The sequence below is a fragment of the Mercenaria mercenaria genome, chromosome 6 (assembly GCF_021730395.1).
Source record: "Mercenaria mercenaria strain notata chromosome 6, MADL_Memer_1, whole genome shotgun sequence".
NCBI lineage: Eukaryota > Metazoa > Mollusca > Bivalvia > Venerida > Veneridae > Mercenaria > Mercenaria mercenaria.
The window spans coordinates 18,068,462-18,091,056 of NC_069366.1; the positions used below are offsets into that span (position 1 = coordinate 18,068,462).

Here is a 22,595-nt window from a genome sequence, read left to right on the forward strand (position 1 = left end):
GAATCGTAAGAAAAAATCGTAGATGTGAAGGGGGTATTAGTACAAGGTGAGCTGTTGGTATAGAGAGAGCTGTTGGTAAAGAGTGAGCTGTTGGTACAGAGCGAGCTATTGGTAAAGAATAAGCTGTTGATATAGAGTGAACTGTTGGTAAATAGTAAGTTATTGGTATAGAGTGAGCTGCTGTTTATATAGAGTGAGCTGTTTGTATAGGAAGTGAGCTGGTGACATAGGGTGAGCTGTTGGTATAGTGAACAGCTGGTATAGAGTGAGCTGTTTATATAGAGTGAGCTGTTGTAGAGTGAGCTGTTGGTAAAGAGTGAGCTATTGGTATAGCGTGAATTATTGATATAGAGTGAGCTGTTGGTACAGGGTGAGATGTTTGTATAGAGTAAGCTGTTTATAGAGAGTGAGCTGTTGGTATTGAGAGAGCTGCTGTAGATATACTGTGAACTGTTGGTAATGAGTGAGCTGTTGGTATAGAGTGAGCTGTTGATATAGGGTGAGCTGTTAATATAGATTGAGCTATTGATAGAGAGTGAGCTTTTATATAGAGTGAGATGTTGATATATAATGAGCTGTTATAGAGTGAGCTGTTGGTATAGGGTGATCTATTGGTATAAGGTGAGCTGTTGGTATAGCATGAGCTGTTGGTATAGAGTGAACTGTTGATATAGAGTGAGCTGTTGGTATGGAGTGAGCTGTTTGTATAGAGGGAGTTACTGTTGATATAGAATGAGCTGCTGTTGATGTAGGATGAGCTGTTGATAAAGAGTGAGCTGTTGATATAGAATGAGTTGTTATTTAGTGAGCTGTTATAGGGTGAACTTTGGTATGGGTTAAGCTGTTGATATAGAGTGAGCTGTTGATATAGAACGAGCTGTTGATATGGGGTGATCTGTTTGTATAGAGGAAGTTACACTTGATATAGAATGAGCTGCTGTTGATATAGGGTGAGCAGTTGATAAAGAGTGAGCTGTTGATATAGAATGAGTTGTTACAGAGTGAGCTGTTGGTATAGATTGAGCTGTTATAGAGTGAGCTTTGGTATAGGTTGAGCTGTTGATGTAGAGTGAGCTGTTGATATAGAATGAGCTGTTGGTATAGAGTAAGCTGTTGGTACAGGGTGAGCTGTTTGTATAGAGTAAGCTGTTGATATAGAGTGAGCTGGTGATATAGAGTGAGCTGCTGTCGATATAGTGTGAACTGCTGTAGATATAGAGTGAGCTGTTGGTATCAAGAGTTAGCTCTTGATATAGAGTGAGCTGTTTGTATAGGAAGTGAGCTGTTGATACAGAGTTGAGTTGTTGGCATAGAGTGAGCTGCTGTTGATATAGAATGAGCTATTGATATAGGATGAGTTGTTGGTATAGAGTGAGCTGTTGTAGAGTGAGCTGTTGGTAAAGAGTGAGCTATTGATATAGCAAGAATTATTGATATAGAGTGAGCTGTTAGTACAGGGTGAGCTGTTTGTTTGGAGTAAGCTGTTGATATAGAGTGAGCTGTTAGTATAAAGTGAGCTGCTGTAGATATAGTGTGAGCTGTTGGTATAGAGTGAGATGTTGGTATAGAGTGAGCTGTGGATACAGAGTGAGCTTTTATAAAGTGTGAGCTGTTGATATAGAATGATCTGTTATAGAGTGAGCTGTTGGTATAGGGTGATCTATTGGTATAGAGTGAACTGTTGATATAGAGTGAGCTGTTGGTATGGAGTAGTGTTGGTATAGAGGGAGCTGCTGTTGATATAGAATGAGCTGCTGTTGATATAGAGTGAGCTGTTGATATAGAATGAGTTGTAATAGAGTGAGCTGTTGGTATAGAACGAGCTGTTATAGAGCGAGCTGTTGGTACAGGGTGAGCTGTTGGTATAGGTTAAGCTGTTGATATAGAGTGAGCTGTTTAAATAGAATGAGCTGTTGGTATAGAGTGAGCTGTTGGTAAAGAGGGAGCAGTTGATATAGGGTGAGCTGTTGATATAGAGTGAGCAGTTGATATAGAGTGAGCAGTTGATATAGAGGGAGCAGTTGATAGAGTGAGAGTGAGCAGTTGGTATAGAGTGAGCTGTTGATAGTGAGCTTTTATATAGAGTGAGTTGTTGTTATAGAATGAGCTGTTATAGAGTGAGCTGTTGGTACAGGGTGAGCTGTTGATATAGAGTGAGCAGTTGGTATAGAGTGAGCTGTTGATAGTGAGCTTTTATATAGAGTGAGCTGTTGATAGTGAGCTTTTATATAGAGTGAGTTGTTGTTATAGAATGAGCTGTTATAGAGTGAGCTGTTGGTACATGGTGAGCTGTTGATATAGAGTGAGCAGTTGATATAGAGTGAGCAGTTGGTATAGAGTGAGCTGTTGATAGTGAGCTTTTATATAGAGTGAGCTGTTGATAGTGAGCTTTTATATAGAGTGAGTTGTTGTTATAGAATGAGCTGTTATAGAGTGAGCTGTTGGTATAGGTTGAGCTGTTGATACAGATTGAGCTGTTGATATAGAGTGAGCTGTTGATAGTGAGCTTTTATATAGAGTGAGTTGTTGTTATAGAATGAGCTGTTTTAGAGTGAGCTGTTGGTACAGGGTGAGCTGTTGATATAGAGTGAGCAGTTGGTATAGAGTGAGCTGTTGATAGTGAGCTTTTATATAGAGTGAGCTGTTGATAGTGAGCTTTTATATAGAGTGAGTTGTTGTTATAGAATGAGCTGTTACAGAGTGAGCAGTTGATATAGAGTGAGCAGTTGGTATAGAGTGAGCTGTTGATAGTGAGCTTTTATATAGAGTGAGTTGTTGTTATAGAATGAGCTGTTATAGAGTGAGCTGTTGGTACAGGGTGAGCTGTTGATATAGAGTGAGCAGTTGATATAGAGTGAGCAGTTGATATAGAGTGAGCTGTTGATAGTGAGCTTTTATATAGAGTGAGTTGTTGTTATAGAATGAGCTGTTATAGAGTGAGCTGTTGGTATAGGGTGAGCTGTTGATATAGAGGGAGCAGTTGATATAGAGTGAGCAGTTGGTATAGAGTGAGCTGTTGATAGTGAGCTTTTATATAGAGTGAGTTGTTGATAGTGAGCTTTTAAATAGAGTGAGTTGTTGTTATAGAATGAGCTGTTATAGAGTGAGCTGTTGGTATAGGTTGAGCTGTTGATACAGATTGAGCTGTTTATATAGAATGAACTGTTGTATAAGGTGAGCTGTTGGTATAGGTTGAGTTTTAAGTATAGAGTAAGCTGTTAGTATATAGTGAACTGTTGGTATAGGGTGAGCTGTTTGTATAGAGTGAGCTGTTGGTATAGAGTGAACTGTTGGTAATGAAACTAATTTCCAATCAATATCGGAAGCACTTTTTAGCTATGACTGTCAAATTTCATAGAATGATTGCCTGAAATCAGATGGTTACCTGATTTGGGGGTCTGTACCTCAAGGTTCAAGGTAACAGTGACCTTCAGATAAAGGCAGTTAATAATTAATTACTGGAGAATGCTTTGCATGTAGCCTTCAAACTCCAAAGGCTGATTAGCTTTAACCATTAAATGACCCCTGTTGTGAGGTCATTTGGCCATAAAAGGTCAAGATCACATACAAAAATACATACCCAATTGCCTCTGACAGGCTATCATTTTATAGGGCATATGAGTGTTACAAACATCTCTTCAGTGAGCTATTGTGATACCCCCTATGTCCATCATTATTGTCATCATCTGTTTTACTGTTAAAGCACAATAAGGTCACAATTTTTGCCCAGTCTGAATGGAACTTGGTCAGAATGTTTCCTCCAGTAAAATGTCTGACAAGTTTAAAAATGGATTATCTGGGATAAACTAGGCCACTGGGTCGGATCATATTGTTCATTCTTTAGAGGCATACTTTTTACTTCTTCATTAAACTTTGTCAGAATATTTGCCTGTGTGAAATCTAGGTCATTTTCAACACTGGGTCACTTGTTTCAAAAATAAGGTCACGGTCAAGTCATAGAAAATATTGTTAACACTCTAGAAGCCACATTTTCAGTATAATATTCATAAATCTTCATCAGAATTTTTGTCTCTACGTAATCTAGACAAAGTTTAAAACTTGGTTACCTGAGGTTTTAAACTAGGCACTAAGTCAAATTATAGAAAAAGCTCAGTGGCCACATTTTGTACCCGACATGGTACTTCTTGATCAAGTTTAACACTGTATCATTTAAGGTAGAAGATCTAGGTCAGTAGTTGCAATGACAGAAAAACCAAGGTCAAATTTTTTCTGCCTGATCTTCATGAGTGTAGTTATAATGATTAAGGGTCACTTAAGTCAAAAACTTAAGGTCACTTAGTCAGATTGTTAAAACACTAAGTCTTGGTTAATGATCTACCTGATTTATATAAACCATAGTCAGAATTAAATCTTGGTCAGAAGAGTTGTTTTAATGAAGTCAAGATCAATTAAAGGTCCATTACTAAGGGAAAGTGAGTTGGCAATTTTTTTCATAGCCAGTGCATGCAAGACACTAAATAATGAAGATTGGCAGGTCAAAATTTACAGAAGGTCTTTGGAACTCAAAGAAATGTATGTGTATTATGTTGAAATTTCAATGAATCGACAGAATGACCCCCCAGGTCTTTTTAACTACCTTCATACTTCATAGAAAAATAATTGTACATATACTGCGATTTATTTCGAATTTCTACATACCAACTTTCATTTTCCAATAAAATGAAAAAGTTTCTGTGCTTTTTAAAAGAAATTAAAATGTTCACTTTCCTTAGTATTGGACCTTTAAGATACTTAAGGTCATCTGGAGCAATAACTAGATCAGAAGAGATGTTTTAGGGCTTTCTTGTTCGAGGCATCATTGTGATGTCTCTCCAGTTTACAGGCATTTGTATGAATATATTTTTATGATTTAGAAAATTTTATTTTTACTTTTATTTGCTGAACATATCCTCACAACCACATAAATAGTTACCCTCAAGTTGGATTTTCCCATCTGGCCCTATGAAAGAATCTAGAAGTAAAAGACAAATTGTTTCGAAAATTGCTTGTTAGGAGAAATTACGCCGTAGCTTAGCATTTAGCGAGTTACAAAAAAACTGTGTCATAAAGAAACTAGATGACATTGCGAATTTTAAAGATTTTAGTCTCCTTTTTTTATGTACAAGTTTATCTTTTAGGTAAATGGATTTAAAAGTAGGACACGCACACTTTGATAATGTATGTTTGACAGGGAAAATGCATGCATGCCATTCTCATGTTACACTAGCTGCTGTTATGTAACCTTGAGCTAGAAACCCAAAATGGGCATTATTACAAATGCATGAAAAATATTCAAAAAATATTTTAAGCTAGTTTTTTTCTTGTGAATTGACAGCAGATGGAACTATAATTTTGAGTATGCAAAAAAGGTCATTAGACATTTTATTTAGACAATTACAAACTGCTCAATTGCTATGCTTACTATTTTCAACAAATATTTTCCACATACAGTGCTTTAGGGTATAGCGGATTTTAGGGTATAGAGGATAGATTGATAAATTTTATCTTTAGACTTTAATTATTGTATATTTTTTCATTTCATTCTTTTACTGGCATGCAAACAGACATTCTGACATACATTTTGAATATTTGCTTGTTGTGTTATTTTTCGTATGTCATCAAATGTAAAATAAAGCTATCCCCTATAGACTAAATCAGTGTATATGTAAAAAACGTCAGTGAATGAAAAGTATTTGATAGAAATTTAAAAAGCTGAATGTTTTTGAAAAGAGAATACATTATTATTCTGATTAATAGTAAAGAAATCTTGGAAAATTTGTTAAGATGTGGATTTTAAACTAATAATGGAAAAAATGACCAAAGCTATCCTGTACACCCTAAATCAGCGCACATGTAAACAATGACTTGGAGAGAAAAAACACGTGAATTTCTATTAAAAGCTGAATGTTTTAATAAGAACAGATATTTTCTGTCTGATATATACTGAAAAAAACTACTATTTTCATTTCTTTGAATTGGAATGCAGGAAAAATTAGTTAGCTATCCGCTATACCCTAAAGCACTGTACTTTCTTTGATGATTTTTGGATGTTACTAATCGATTTTTGAAAGTTATTAATTTTAATGTTGTTTATGTTTATTTTTAGATTGAAAATTTCAAATTTTCTACTACATGTGTCTTTAAGTTATTTTGTTGTGCAGATGAGAGTAAGGTAAAAGGGTGAACATTATACCCTTGACTGGATGAAATAAAGTTCAAGTACCAAACAAACAGCTCAAACAAACTGCAAACATAATCAGATGCACTGTGATGGACATACATACTTAAATGACCCACCTTTTCCATAAAAAAGTCTTTTCTCAATTTTCTTTAAAGATAAGGCAAGATGATTAATAATTAATGAGTAATTTTACACATCATTCTAACAGTCTCTCTTAGCAGTAATAGGAACTTTTTTAATTTCTAAAATATCTTGAGTTGATTTTAAGTGTATCATCAAAAACAATTTTGACGGGTATTTTTCATTGTAATCTTCAGCAGTTTGCTACTATAATATAAAATTATTTCAACTAGGAAGTTTGCAAACTTTCTGGACAGTAAAGACTTTTTTTTTAATTAAGTCATGTTCATACTCATACTGTCTGTCTGTAGGTCTGTCTGTAACAAAGTTTGTCCTTGTAACTCCTCTAGCTGACACCACTAGATGGCTCACAAAACAAGGGCTTAGAGCAAAACTAGTCTATCTGTATATAGAAATCTGTATATAGAAATAAAAGCAGATAGACCAGTTCCGCTCTAAGCCCACAAAAAAAAAAAGTGATGGTTGCCAAGCCTAGTTGTTAATTGTGCATAATATCATTAGCATTTTACAGTTTGATGATTTTCAGCAGAGTTTTGGCCCTTAATTGGTCAATTTTTATGATGTTTTGACCACTTCTTTTATATTATGGGTGGATTTCCACTAAATCTAACAGGAGTGATCAGTGCCAAGCCTAATTATGCATGTTATCGGCATGTTCCAGTACAATAATTTTTAGCAGAGTTGATCTTTGATTTGACAATTCTATGATGTCTGTGCTACTTCCTGGGAAGTCCACCACCCTTTACAAAAGAAAGTGCCAAGCCTAGTTGTGTATGTCGTTATGTCTGCGTGGTAATCAAGACATACTTTTTTTGTAAAAAAAAAAAATAAGCTCTAATTTTCTTTATATCAATAACAACAGCTTATAATGTGAATTACATTGTCAGAGCTTGAATTTTTGAGATTGTAAAGGTTTTAATAAGAAAAAAAATCAATTTCTGTTTTATTCTGTATGTAAAATGTGTGCTTAAGATACAGAAATGTTCTAAATAATTTCAAAGAGTATTGATTTGAACAGTAACCCTTTAGATACTATTATCCAGGAGAGTTTGCCTGAAGCATAAACTTCCTTGCATTGGGATCTATCAAAAAGGCATGTTAGCATAAACTAGGTGTAAATAAAATGATCACATGATAAACATCTACTTCCTCTAGCATTATCTGGTGAAATTGATGTGATTAAGTTTTTTTTCAATCTTGGTAAAGATCTGTTTGCATATCAACCACCCAATGCATAATGAAAAGTTACAGTAGCATCTATGTTTGTAGATATAAGTAAAAAAGCAGGTGCTGAAGGAAAATTAATAATCATATTTTCGTGACTGAAATAAGTACTGCAGACAAATACTACTAACCATAGTATAACTTAAGCAATAGCAAGATTTTAAAATAACAGACTTAACTAAGTAATTACTTAAGTTTTTTCGTGAAATTGGGGCCAGGTCTAATCCTTGGCCCTGACATATCAAAGACTTTATGGCAACCACAGTGGTGGCTCAGTGATTGAGTGTCCACCTCCCGCTCTGGAGATTTGAGTTCAATCCATGGGTTTGTCAAAATTAAAAGACTTACTGGTAATTACAGTGATGGTGTGGTAGAGTATGAATGTAGTACTAGACTGGGCTGTCTCATTTGGTGCTAAGCATTAAGAGGATAGTTCTAGGACAGGTTGGCCCGATGTCAGTAAAGTAAGACTGGATGGGGTGATATTCTAGTGAAGAAAGCGTAAATTTGGACATTATGCTCACTGCTACAAACGGAACACAGTGGAGCGTTATACGACTGAAAAATTGTTATATGCCCAAAGGGATGTATTATGTTATGATGCCGGTGTCTGTCCATCTGTCTGTCCTTTGTTAGCAATTTCGTGTCCGCTTTGTAACTCTTGAACCCCTTGAAGGATTTCAAACAAACTTGGCACAAATGTTCTCCAAATCAAGACGACGTGCAGAGCGCATGTTCTGGATGGCTCACTTTCAAGGTCAAGGTCACACTTAGGGGTCAAAGGTCAAAATATTTTGTTTCGTGTCCGTTCTGTAACTCTTGAACTGCATGAAGGATTTTATAAAAACTTGGCACATATGTTCATCACATCGAGACGACGTGTGTTTTGGATGGCTCACTTCAAGGTCTAGGTCACACTTAGGGGTCAGAGGTCATACCTTCCAGCGTATATTGCTCTGCATTGCAGTGCTCTTGTTAACAATTGGCTAAATACATATATACTTAAAAACATGATGCCTTTAAGCCATTGTCTGCAATATTCAGTTAGTAGTTTAATCTATAGCCCTGACAGGATTCTAACAGGTAATGTTCTTGTCAGGATTACTGTTTTTTGTCTCTGTACCACACTTTTTGACGTGATCCAAAAAAGAATTTTATAGGTATTATTTTAGTTATGCACCCTTTGAAGTGTTTTGGGGGCCAGTAGGTCGGAAGTCAAAGTCACAGTGACCTTGAGACTGAAATAAGTTTATGATCAAATCTAAAGCTGCATTTTCACATGATAGCCTGCGGTCAGGAGATGACCCCTATTGCTTTGGTGTCAGTAACTCAAAGGTTAAGGTCACAGTAACCTTGATACTGGAAAATGATTGCTCATCAATTATTCTTGCATACCAGACTGGGATTTCTGGTGATTTCACCAGTGCTGGAAAACTCCATCTTTCACCCCGGGGTGTAAGATGACTCTCATGCTGTAAATGACATATGACGAACTACATGCGCGTAGTATATTTGTGTAGTAATAATTAAGTTTTGCGTAAAACAGGATAAAAATCAAATACCTTGATAGTTTCTCTTCATTCCTTATTACATATCTCTCGATTCAAAAAACGTCATTTAACGGAAAAAACATACCATTTCGCTGCTGATGATAAAACAAAACTGGAACTATTACATTGCTTTCGTCTTCAGCATGACGTACTTCCTGTTTAGGGACGTAAAGTTCCTGCGCTTTGTTTATACGCTACTTTAAGAAAAAAGTGCTATAAGAAAATCATTTGTTTGAATTTATATTTACTGTTATTTGATGAATATGGCATGCAAGAAAATGATTCAACCACTGATGGTAGGTACAGATGGAAATATCCGGCTGTCGGATAACTGTTTAAGCGGTAACTCGGCGATCCTCGTTACCGCCAAAAACAGTTAACCTTAAGCTGGATATTCCCATCTGCACCTACAACCAGTGAAGGAATCTTGTACTGTCAAAAGCTTGGGGCTATGACTGATGGTTGTAGATATCTAAAACTATCGAGTTAAAGAGGTGGTTTAAATCAAGTAAAGACAAACATACTGGTTAGCTTCTTATCCAGATGCACTTGTTTCTTCATGGGGAGCACTGCATGTCTGTCAGTGTTCTGTCTATCTCTCAAATAAGAATAGTAGATGCATTTAGCATTGATCTGGAATATTGATAAAGTTTTCAAGTCAAATTTAAAATTCTATTTGATAAATTTAGTTATCATTTTAGATTAAGTCACAGGCATATGATATATTTGAACCCAGACATTGATAAACAGTTTCTGTACTGAAATTGACTTAAACTAAATCTTCTTGAAAAAGAAACTCATTGTTCTAATGTGTCTGTACTCTGTATCATTGAATTTTTCTTTTTTCAGGATTTGTCAAGAAAAATAAAAGACTATGGGGAAAAGACAAGATTCAGAAAGAGAATTGTTTCCAAATGGGAGGTAAGGCAGTCTGAATTGTGTAACAAGAGAATACACCTTACTGATTAATCAGATAAATAATTTTTTATATCCTTAGGACACCGGGCACATTTTCATGCAATCCTGCTAGGCATAGGCATGTTTTTGACAACACAGAAAATGACATCACTCGACCTTCAGGCTAAACTTGAAAACATTTATAAATAATGAAAGTCACATTTGCATTGGTTGATAGTCAGGGGTCACGAGCAGGGGTCACCTGTCTAAATGTATGCGCGTGGACTTTTTTTTTATGCTCCCCAAAGGGCGATAGTTGCCGCTTTGTTTGTCCGTCCATCTGTCACACTTTTGTCTGGAGTATAACTTCTGATTGAAACTTACATAATCATAGAGGCCATTGAGACAAAGTGCAGTGTCAAAGAATCATAACTCTACCTTACCTATTTTTATTCCCCCTGAAGGGAGGCATATTAGTTTTCAACTGTCCGTCCGTTCGTTAGTTTGTTCGTTCGTTTGTCACAACAATAACTTTTTGCATGAAGGCACTTTACTCACGAACCACTGCACCTAGGACCTTCAAACTTCACATGCTGATAGTACTTATTGAGTACACGACCCCTACTGACTTTGGGGTCACCAGGTCATAGGTCAAGGTGCTGCGGGGGCATTTGTCGCCATTAGTGACAGCTCTTGTTTAATTATATCTCTTTATTATACAAAATAAGGCTTGTCCGGAGCATTACTTGAAAAGTATGAAACTTCACATAATCATAAAGGCCATTGAGACAAAGTGCATTATCAAAGAACCATACTTTATTATACAAAATAAGGCTTGTCCGGAGCATTACTTGAAAAGTATGAAACTTCACATAATCATAAAGGCTATTGAGACAAAGTGCATTATCAAAGAACCATAACTCTACTTTACCTAGTTTTTGAATTATCTCCCTTTATTATACAAAATAAGGATTGTCTGGAGCATTACTTGAAAAGTATTAATGGCATTTCATTGAAACTTCACAAAATGCTAGAGGCCATTGACAGGAAGTGCGGTGTCAAAGAAGCATAATTCTACTTTTACTTAGTTTTTGAATTATCTCCCTTTATTATACAAAATAAGGCTTGTCCAGAGCATTACTTGAAAAGTGTTAATGGCATTTCATTGAAAATTCTCAAAATGATAGAGGCCATTGACAGGTAGTGCAGTGTTAAAGAACCATAACTCTACCTTACAAAGTTTTTGAATTATCTCCCTTTATTATACAAAATAAAGCTTGTTCGGAGCATTACTTGAATAGTATTAATGGAGTTTCATTGAAATTCCACAAAATGATAGAGGCCATTGACGGGAAAATACGTTATTCCCCATATTGGGACAAGCACATGCATTGGGGAGCATCATTCAGTTTTACCGATTCCTTGTTTTTTAGCTCACCTGTCACATAGTGACAAGGTGAGCTATTTTGATCGTCCATCGTCCGTCCGTCTGCTGTCCGTCCACAATTTCTTGTGAACACAATAGAGACCACAGTTTGCAATCAATTTTAATCAAAATTTCACACAACTTGTATTGGGATAATATCTTGATTCCTTTCGAAAACTGGCCAGATCCCATCATTGGTTCAAGAGTTATGGCCCCTTAAAGGGCCAAAATTTACCATTTTTGGCTCGTGAACACGATAGAGACCACATTTTGCAATCAGCTTTAATCAGACTTGCACACGACTTGTATTGGCATAATATCTCGGTTCCTTTTGAAAACTGGCCAGATCCCATCATTGGTTCCAGAGTTATGGCCCCTTTAAGGGCCAAAATTTGCTATTTTTGGCTTGTGAACATGATAGAGACAACATTTTGCAACCAACTTCAATCAAACTTGCACACAACTTGTATTGGCATAATATCTGTTTTCTTTTTGAAAACGGGCCAGATCCCATCATGGGTTCCAGAGTTATGGCTCCTTAAAGGTCCAAAATTTGCTATTTTGGCCTTTGCAGCCATAGACTTCATTTATGGTTTGATTTGATACAAACTTGCAAAATATCTTGAACAACAATAAATCTTGGATTCCATGACAAATCTGTCAGATCCAATCATAGGTTCCGAATTTTATATCTGATTACCTCCCCTGATTTTAATCAAAATGGATTTATATCAGTAAGTACTTATAGGACTCATTTGAAATTTCATTATTGTCATTAGTTGGACTGAGATAACCAGGGTAGATAACTGTGGACTGATTTTATGTCAATTTACCTCCCTTTGTTTCAAATTAAAATGGGTGTATCTCAGTAACCAATGAAGATACTGATTTGAAATCTCATTAATTTATGCCATCAGATGGACTCGGACAATCAAAGTAGATAACTTTTGACTGAATATGACAAGTTACCTCCCTTTATTTTATGTAAATGAATATAGGTCAGCAGCATCTAATGAGATTGGTTTTAAATGTTATTTAAGTCTTCCAGGGTAAGGAATAGTCATGCTAGTACAAAAATGCAGCATTTGAGCCTAGGACCCTCGAGATTGACCCTGACTAGTACATGACCCATAAGTCAAAAGGGACTGTTACAAGAAAATATTAATCCTGATGATATTTAATGTGTATGCCTATGTGATCTAAGTCAAAACTTGATCTTATCATTAGGAGCAGTGGTACTCAGGTGAGCGATATAGGGCCATCATGGCCCTCTTGTTTGGGCTTTTGCTAATGGGGAGGCAATTTTTAGCACTAAAGTTCTAACGATTTGAAAATACCTGGGCTTTATTACAACATGTCAGCTTTTTATCTATGAAAAAATATTTGAACTTGGAATAAACACAAATCCCACAGGGGTCCATAACGGAGCAGAGGGTATATGGAGATTTTTGGAACTTTGTCAAATCGTTCAAAAGGTCCTTTTTGATGTTGTCTGAAAGTGTCAGTATATATGCCTTGGATGTAAGATATTTCCATATTTGAGAGCTGCAGACCTAGACATTTTAGAAATATTTTTAATCCCCCGCCACAAGTGGTGGGGGGGGTTATAGGAATGGTCTCCGTCCGTCCGTCCGTCCGTCTGTTACACTTTCGTGTCCGCTCCATATCTCCTAAACCCCTTGAAGGATTTTCATGAAACTTGGGTCAAATGATCACCTCATCAAGACAATGTGAGAACCCATGAGTCAGCCATGCTGGCTCAAGGTCAAGGTCACAACTTAAGGTGAAAGGTTTGAGCCTTCCATTTCATTTTCGCTCTGTATCTCCTAAACCCCGTGAAGGATTTTCATCAAACTTGGGTCAAATGATCACCTCATCAAGGCGATGTGCAGAACTTATGAGTCAGCCATGCCGGCTCAAGGTCAAGGTCACAATTGAAGATCAAAGGTTTGAGCCTTCCATTTCGTGTCCGCTCTATATCTCCTAAACCCCTTGAAGGAATTTTATAAAACTTTGGTCAAATGATCACCTCATCAAAACGATATGCAGAACTTATGTCAACCCTGCCGGCACAAGGTCAAGGTCACAACTTAGGGTCAAAGGTTTGAGCCTTCCATTTTGTGTCCACTCTGTATCTCCTAAACCCCTTGAAGGATTTTCATCAAACTTGGGTCAAATGATCACCTCATCAAGAACTCATGAGTCAGCCATGTCAACTCAAGGTCAAAGGTTTGAGCTCTGTATCTCCTAAACCCCTTGAAGGATTTTCATGAAACTTGGGTCAAATGATCACCTCGGCAACCCGTTGGGCAGAATTCATGAGTCAGCATGTCAGTTCAAGGTCAAGGTCGCAGCTAAAGATCAAAGGTATTAGCTAATTTTAATGCCAATTTTTACTGCCTTGTCTCAGTCTGCTTTTAAACAGGCGTATTATGTCCTATTATGGGAAGTTCTTGTTAATATTTGACATTGGATAATTTATAATACCTGGAGACTAGTCAGAATATTATATTGTTATAAAGTCTGCCAGTATTTAGAGCACAAGACTAATAATGTGTTAAGAGGTTGCCAGTTTGATCCCCAAAATCAAGGGGTAATTTTCCATAACAACTGAAGACAATTCATTATTTGCCCATCACCTCTGATCTAAATGTGAGGAAGTTGCCAGTTACTTGAGGAGAACAAATTAGCCCTGGTGCAGAATTCATGAAAACTGGCTACGTTCACTGACAGCTATTGCATACCTGAAATTTGTTGGAAAAATGGCACTGAACCCGAAACAGAATTTATCATGGCTATGAAAGCAGCCAAATTACTGATTCTTGAAACATGTAAGAATTAGATTGAAAACAGTTACCAGGAAAGTTGCAAAATATTACATGAAACTATACATAAAGATCGATTTTACTACTAGATTCATTGTCTGCATAAATGCTTTTAAATTCCCTAAGCTTTTCAAGAAGATGCAAATTTAGATAGAGTAAATGAAATTTAAATGACAGATGGCATGGAACAGTAGTAAAAATCAATTAAAACATGATCGTTTTCTTTCAGAGCCTGAATTACGACACCATTGAGAATGATTTACATTGGCAAGAAAAAGACAAACCAAATATAAAGGTATATAGTCGGATAATTAGATTGTATATTAGCTTCCTCCTCTTCCCATAGTTTTAAAAATAAATGAGATGACACATTAAGAGAGAAAGGACTATATCTGTTTTCAAATTTTACCAAAAATCAAAATGTAAATGTTATTTTAATTAACTGATTATATAGTTTTACAAAAACATGAGTAATTTAGGTAGTCCCTTTAAAGTGACAGTGCTCAGGTTCTAGATTAATGACCATCTTAAGAGGGTAAGTGAGTCGGATTAATACTTGTATGATGTAGGAATAAGAAGACAATAAGATGTTCTTGTAGTATTTCTCCTCTTTTGTTTCCTGCAGAGTTGCAGTTTGTTAAAGTTTTATCAGATCACTGAAAATTACAAAGTAAAGTTTTAGCTTTTTAGCTCACCTTGGTCTAAGGAAAGTTTTAGCTTTTTAGCTCACCTAGGTTTACAGGAAGTTTTAGCTTTTAAGCTCAACTTGGTCTACAGTAAGTTTTACCTTTTTAGCTCACCTAGGTCTGCAAGAAGTTTTAGCTTTTTAGCTCACTTTGGTCTAAAGAACGTTTTAGCATTTTAGCTCACCTAGGTCTGCAGGAAGTTTTAGCTTTTTAGCTCACCTAGGTCTACAGTAAGTTTTAGCTTTTTAGCTCACCTAGGTATACAGGAAGTTTTAGCTTTTTAGCTCACCTAGGTCTAAAGTAAGTTTTAGCTTTTTAGCTCACCTAGGTCTACAGTAAGTTTTAGCTTTTTAGCTCACCTTGGTCTAAAGGAAGTTTTAGCTTTTTAGCTCACCTGGGTCTACAGTAAGTTTTAAGTTTTTAGCTCACCTTGGTCTAAAGGAAGTTTTAGCTTTTTAGCTCACCTAGGTCTGCAGGAAGTTTTAGCTTTTTAGCTCACCTTGGTCTAAAGGAAAGTTTTAGCTTTTTAGCTCACCTAGGTCTACAGGAAGTTTTAGCTTTTTAGCTCACCTAGGTCTACAGGAAGTTGTAGCTTTTTAGCTCACCTAGGTCTACAGGAAGTTGTACCGTCCCGGTAGCTTAGTGGTTGAGCACCTGCTTTGAGTGTGGGAGGTTGTGGGTTCGATCCCTGGCCGTTTCATACCAAAGACATAAAAAATGGTACTAGTAGCTTCCTCGTTTGGCGTTCAGCATTGAGAGGATAGTGCTAGGACTGTTCAGCCCAGTGTCGGTATAATGTGACTGGGTGGGATATCATGTTGCGTGTCTACGGCTTGATATTCCATTGAGGCAGCACTATAAAGTTGAGCATTGTGCTCACTGCTACAAATAGACACCATCGTTTATATGACTGAAAAATTGTTGAAAAAGACGTTAAACCCGAACACACACAGAGGAAGTTTTAGCTTTTTAGCTCACCTAGGTCTACAGGAATTTTGAGCTTTTTAGCTCACCTAGGTCTACAGGAAGTTTAGGCTTTTTAGCTCATTTTGGGTCTACAGGAAGTTTTAGCTTTTTAGCTCACCTAGGTCTACAGGAAGTTTTAGCTTTTTAGCTCACCTAGGTCCACGGGAAGTTTTGGCTTTTTAGCTCACCTAGGTCTACAGGAAGTTTTGGCTTTTTAGCTTACCTAGGTCTACAGTAAGTTTTAGCTTTTTAGCTCACCTAGGTCTACAGGAAGTTTTAGCTTTTTAGCTCACCTAGGTCTACAGGATGTTTTAGCTTTTAAGCTCACCTAGGTCTACAGGAAGTTTTGGCATTTTAGCTTACCTAGGTCTAAAGGACGACAACAAAATTGAATTCAGCCAACTTTGATTTGAAGCATCCTTTAGTAGTAGGGATTGCATGGGTGGCAGTCTTGAAGCTTTCCCTGTTGGAAGGAATTAAACAATACGAGATTGATAATAGTCTTGATAATTTTAGATGTCAGGTGATTTGTAAACAGTCATTTCCTTCAGACATTTACTGGATCCAAATTGACCAACTTTTGTAGGAAACAGCCCCACAAGGCAAATACATAACTGAAGGATGTTTTCTACTTCTTTCTGCTTTCCTTTTTCTGAAGTGTTCAAAGCATACACATTTATCATATAATCTTTATGCATTATTCACATTTAACATAGCTCAAAAAGAAAACCTCTTATGTTATTAAAATATTCCATAGCAGTTACAAAATAGAGCTGGGTTGTGATAACAGACTAGACAAAAAGCTGGCGAAAATCCAGGGGTACTTGTTGGACGATTGAGTTGGCAGAAATCAAGCAATATAAAGAATAAAATATGAAAGGATATATTTTAAAATATTTTCTGGCAGCCTGCAGTTAATTGGCAGTGGTTTTCAGGTCTGCCCTGATCTAAAAGTCTTCCAAATAATCTTTGAACCTACAGTTCTATACCTGACTTGGGGATTAAATTGGAATGAAAATGAATGGTGTAGTTTGGAAAAGTAATTAATTTGAGAGCCAGGCCCCGTGTTCACAAAACATTTTCAGTCTCAACTGAGTTTGATAATGAAACTTTATTTATCATTTATATCTAAATAGCATGTTTAAAACTAAATGTCAAGTTAATAACTCCTTTAAAATGACTTTTCAGTATTGATGGTCAGTTTCAATTGAAATAATGTCTTGAAGTTTTAGTAAAATAGATATTAAAATTTCAAGATCAAACTCAGCTGAGACCGAAAAATGCTTTGTGAACACGAGGCCAGAAAAAGAAGTTTCTAACGATTTCAAGCCTGTCTGTTTAATCTCATTCATTGAGAAAACTTTTATTGGTTTGTTATATAGGCATTTTCCTGGCAGACCTTGCTTTATTTACATAAGTGCACTTCTTGTTTACATACTATTTTACTTTCCAACGATATAATGTGTCTCAGATGTTACTGAAACTGGCATTTGGCCCATTTATCTGTTACAAAATTCCTAAATGATTGGAATTGTGTTAAAATATAACTAGCACCTACCTGGATGCCAAGATAATAGATATTGGGCTGAAAATCCAGTTAATCAGTTGGTTTGGTTTATTGAGGAATTGCATGTTTTCAAGGGAGGACTTCTAATAACATTGAAAGATCTCTGTCTGTTTTGCAGCTAAGTGATAGAGTAGAAATGGATGCTGATTGAGTGAATGCATCTGATACTGACTTTAAAAGGAGTGTGTATTGACAGTTAATACTAAAAGTCTTGTTATGTCTCCCTTCTACAGTGGGGGGAAATATTGATTTAGTAGTTTGTCTGCCTGTCTGTCTGTCTGTCTGTCAGCCTGTCTGTTACAAATGTTGTCCATGCAATTCCTCTGACACCACCAGGCCGATTTACACCAAACATCACAAATGTGATCATTGCCAAGTCTAGCAGTGCATATTTTCAGCATGTTCTGGGTGGAGTTATGGTCGTTGATTCATCAAATTTTATGATGTTTTCTAATCTTGGGCATGTTTCCACCAAACTTTACAGGAGTTACCAGTGCAAACCTTTATTTTGCATATTATGAGCATAGTGGTTTTAAGTGGAGTTATCGCTCTTGATTTGTTGTAGTACCTAGTTCATGCAACTAACTACTCTGATCATACATGCCATTATTTTTCAGGACATTTCTGGGATTTTGAGTTAAAATTTCGAGATTTTTACCTTTTGTCCGGGACACACACCGTGACATTCGTAATCGTCGGTTTCATGCATAAATATCATAAAATTACATGTAGTTTCCTGAGATAAACATTGTTCACTCGCTTATAACTATAAGCATAATTTGCTGCAAATGTCATCTAGTTTTCTAAGGGAGGTTAATACAGGTAATACAATCTATAGTTCAGCACGTGAATTGATTGCGTTCCCAAGGCGAACAGAATAAGGAGACTTGCTATATACGAAGAATTAACCTGGTCATCGTGATTTAGAATCTAGCCAGGTGTCTCTGTTATAAGTCTTTCATTTCCATTTATAAAAAAAAAGAAAAGAAGGAACAAACTAATACAGTTCCTCAGCTACATAATGAAAATCCATAAAAAGTATTCATTTAAAGTACTTGGAAATATCTTAAGTGGAATTAGGTCAAATTACATCAGTGAACTGGCAGTATCAAACATCCACATCAAAGAGTATTGCTGAAAATCAATAAGGGAAAAGTTGGGGACACTTGCCCTTTGAAGTTTAGCTGCCACTGCCTGTGTTTATTTCAGGCCATTCATCAAATGTGTCTACCAGTTATGTAACCATTTTTTTTAATTATTGTAAAAGTAGAATATACGAAAATCAAAAGTAAGTATATCTTTGTTACTGATTGGAAAAAATGCTTTGATTAATATTGGATTTGAAATGTTCGTTTCTGCAAGAACAGAGTTATTTGCTGAAGTTACAAGATATTGTTTTCCTGGACAATTAGATTATCACCACGCATGTGCTTTCACACATATTTGATGATGGTATCTTTAAAGGCGTATGCTAGAATTTCCTGTATATGAGATGGGCAAAAATTTTCCCAATAACAGAATTTCTTTAAACTTTGGATACTGAAGGACAATCATCTAAGAAACAAAAAAATGCCATAAAAATCATAGGTCACCGGATTAGAAAAAGAGTTACCTGCCCTTGAAAATGTCATTTTTGGGGGAAATGCCGTTTTCAAGGGCAGATAACTCTTTTTCGATACCGGTGACCTATGATTTTTATTGCATTTTTTTGTTTCTTAGATGATTGTCCTTCAATATCCAAAGTTTGAAGAAATTCTGTTATTGGGAAAATTTTCGCACCAAATTCTAGCATACGTCCTTAACAGTCATTAATCAATTAACCGTTCACAATTATAATCAAAGTTGTGCAAAGCGGGAGAGATCAATGGCTTAATCAACACATGTCCCGCTGGAGGGCATGAAGCTGATACTGGATAATTAGGCATAAACAATGTGACACCGGGGACTGTTTATTGTGTTTCAAATTCAACAAATTATAGACCAAAAAACTAGTTTTTTGGGGGGTTGTTTTTATTTGTTTCCTGTATTTTTATTTTCCGGGACATTTCAACACTGTCCGGGACACCGGGACAAGCATGTCATTTCCGGGACAATCCGGGACTTTCACATGAATGACTCTGATATCATTAGGAGGAATTACACCAAACTTCATAAATGTGGTAGTTGCTGAGCTAAATGGTGCGTTTCATGTTCAGTAATTATCAGTGGTGTTCTGGCCCTTTATTTATCAAATTTTATTATTGTAACTTCTCTTATACCATTGGGCAACTTTTCACCCAACCTTACAGGATTTACCAGTGCCAAGCCTCGTTATGCATATCATTGGCATGTTCTTGTTCAGTAAATTAATCAGTAGAGTTATTGCCCTTGATTCGTCATATTTTATAGTGTTTGCACTACTTGTAGTATTACCATTGGGCTGAATTTCACCAAACCTCACCAGTGATCAGTGTAAAACATGGTTATGCATATCATCAGCATATTTCAGTAGAATGATTTTCAGTGGAGTTATGACCCTTGATTTTTCAGATTCTTAGATGGCTTTGCTATTTCTCCTATACCACTGGTAGGAATTCAACCAGACTCTACAGGAGTGATCAGTACCAAGCCTAGTTGTGTAGTTTGTTGGAATATTATGGTTCAGTGATTTTCAGTGGATTTATGGCCCATACTTTATGGCATTCATTCTCATCCATCAGATGTTCGTCAAAATCCGGAGATGAACCTCTGATTTATTTCTGTTGTTTATTTGGTGAGCATGCGCACTCGTAATTACTACCGGGAGAAGTTTCAGCCAATCAATGTTCGCCACTATTTGGCACGCCGAATTGTAATTTCAAACAATATGTAAGCAGGGTAGTTGCTAACGATGGATAAAGGCGATATTCCATGATTGCGATTAATAAAGATTTATTTCTGTTATTCGATGTTAAGAAATTTACCTGAAGAAATAATAATATTCCTCGTAAGTTGGCATCGATATGAAAAGACGCGGTGACGCTTTTCACAGACGATTTTGATTGGTTCGCTACATTTTGTCGGGAAACGACGCTGATTGGCTGAAACGTTTTACCTGTAATGTAACCAAACCACAAATATCGGCGAAATGTGCCAGAGGTTCATCCGGGGAACCACGGTAGACCTCTGGTATGCGAGAATGTATGGCATTATACAATGTCTGCATATTAAGTGTTTTCTGTGAAAAACAATCTCTATTTCATATCTTGTGTTAACATTATAAAACAGCTCTGGGCCTCTTAAATCTTCTGAAAAGAAGTTTTCACTATTTTAGCCATACCGGTTTTTCTAAAGGATAAGCAGTAAAATGGGACATACATCATTATATTTTTTTACAAAGACTAATGCCAGACAGGTTCTAGAAAGATGCCTTGCTTTTGTCATTTAGAGATAGATTTCTCGTGCCATTTTAAAGAACAGGGAAGACAAAAATTCCTAGTTCCGCTTCCTTACCAATTAATCATGAAACCAGTTGAGTTATTTTTTAACTTTAAAGTACAGAAGTACAGAAAAAAATTTAAAGATAGATGTAGATGGAATGTTTAAATAAGAAATGAGGCTTTTACAGTTCTAATGACTGACATCTCTTCATTGTAATTTCAGAACAGGCAGGTAATTTTGTTGATTTATTTGCTTTTCTGACTTCATTAGTCAGTGTGTTGGATTAAGCTTTCTTTTGTTCTTTTTCTTTTGAGCTCACCTGTACAAAGTGTTCAGGTTAAGCCTGTAAGATTGGTTGATGGTCCAGTTCCTTTGTCCATCATCCTTTCTGTTAGTTGAAGTCCATTATCCAGTGTTGAAACATTTTTATACCCCCACCAAACATGTTTGATGGGGGGCTATATAGGAGTCAGTTTGGCATGTCCCGTCCCGTCGCATCCTGAAATATATACCTTCTTTCTATCTCAGTTATTACTAAATGGATTTGATTCAAACTTAAAATAGATGTTCCACCTTATGACCCACATCATGTAACACAAGGTGCATAACTCTGACACCAATCTTTCATGAATTATGCCCCCTTTTACTTAGAATTTAAGGTTAATTTTGATGCATTTTCTTTATATCTCAGTTACTACGAAATGCATTGTTTTCAAACTTGAAGTAGTTGTTCCACATCATCACCCACATCATATGACACAAGGTGCATAACTCTTGTACCAATATTTCTTGAATAATGCCCCCTTTTTTGGTTAGAATTATACTTATATAGTGTTTTGATACACTTTATCTGTACCTCTCTTATTATTTGATATTTTTTTTACACAAACTCAAGCTGTTGTGCAATATTCATCCACCATTGGAGTCATTAAACACTCCAGTGATAGTTCTTGACAGATTTAAATGGTTTTTGGTACACAGTTGTAACATCATAAAATACAGGTAAAGTTCGACTTTGGCTACAAACCACCAATATTTTTATGTAGTTATGGCCCTTTTCCAACTTAAAATTTGCCAAACTCATGGTTGCCGGACAATAACTCACGAAAGGCTTGACAGATTTAGATAAATTTTGTTACACAGGTGTACCATCATAAAATACAGGTCAAGTTTGATTTAAATTGCACCTTGTTGTGGCCTGTGATGTCTTTCTTATGGTTGCCATTCTTCTGTGACAAGACAGTATTGTGGGGGTATTCGTCACTCTTGTGACAGTTCTAGTCTCCTTTGAAATTATTGGTCAGAAGTATAGAACTTTTATCAAAAGGTATCTGATAGCCGTCCCCCCCCCCCCCCCCCCACCCCCACAATGAAAAGTCACTTTTATATTCTAATGCTTTAGTATTTGATAGCATGAACTAGGTTAAGGTTACAGCAAAGTCAGATCTGGTGATGAGACAGGCTTGGTTGATAGGTCAAGGTTCAAGGTCCCAAGTTTAGAGTTTAGTTCATATTAATGTGCACCCCGCCCCTCAAACACACATACACACCAGTTTTAGTATTCCATCACCAGCTCTGCACAAAACCCCCAACCCTCCATCCCTGTGCCGCATTACATACCCCATCCGACTCTCACACTCAAAACAATAAAGTCTTCTCTTTAAATTTTACTTCCTCATCCTCTGATCTAGAACTTTGAGAATATATTGCCCCACCTAGCTAAGTTCTTGTTG

At 36.4% G+C, this 22,595-nt stretch overlaps 1 protein-coding gene across 1 annotated transcript in view; it reads left to right on the plus strand.

Annotated features, from left to right (window-relative positions):
• The window catches only part of LOC123549521 (H(+)/Cl(-) exchange transporter 7-like), a 150,025-nt gene that overhangs the window by 53,651 nt on the left and 73,779 nt on the right, over nt 1–22,595 (plus strand). Inside the window, exons 3-4 of the mRNA XM_053545268.1 lie at nt 9,946–10,017; nt 14,474–14,539. Coding sequence (XP_053401243.1) covers nt 9,946–10,017; nt 14,474–14,539 — 138 coding nt within the window. The remainder of the gene's footprint in view (nt 1–9,945; nt 10,018–14,473; nt 14,540–22,595) is intronic.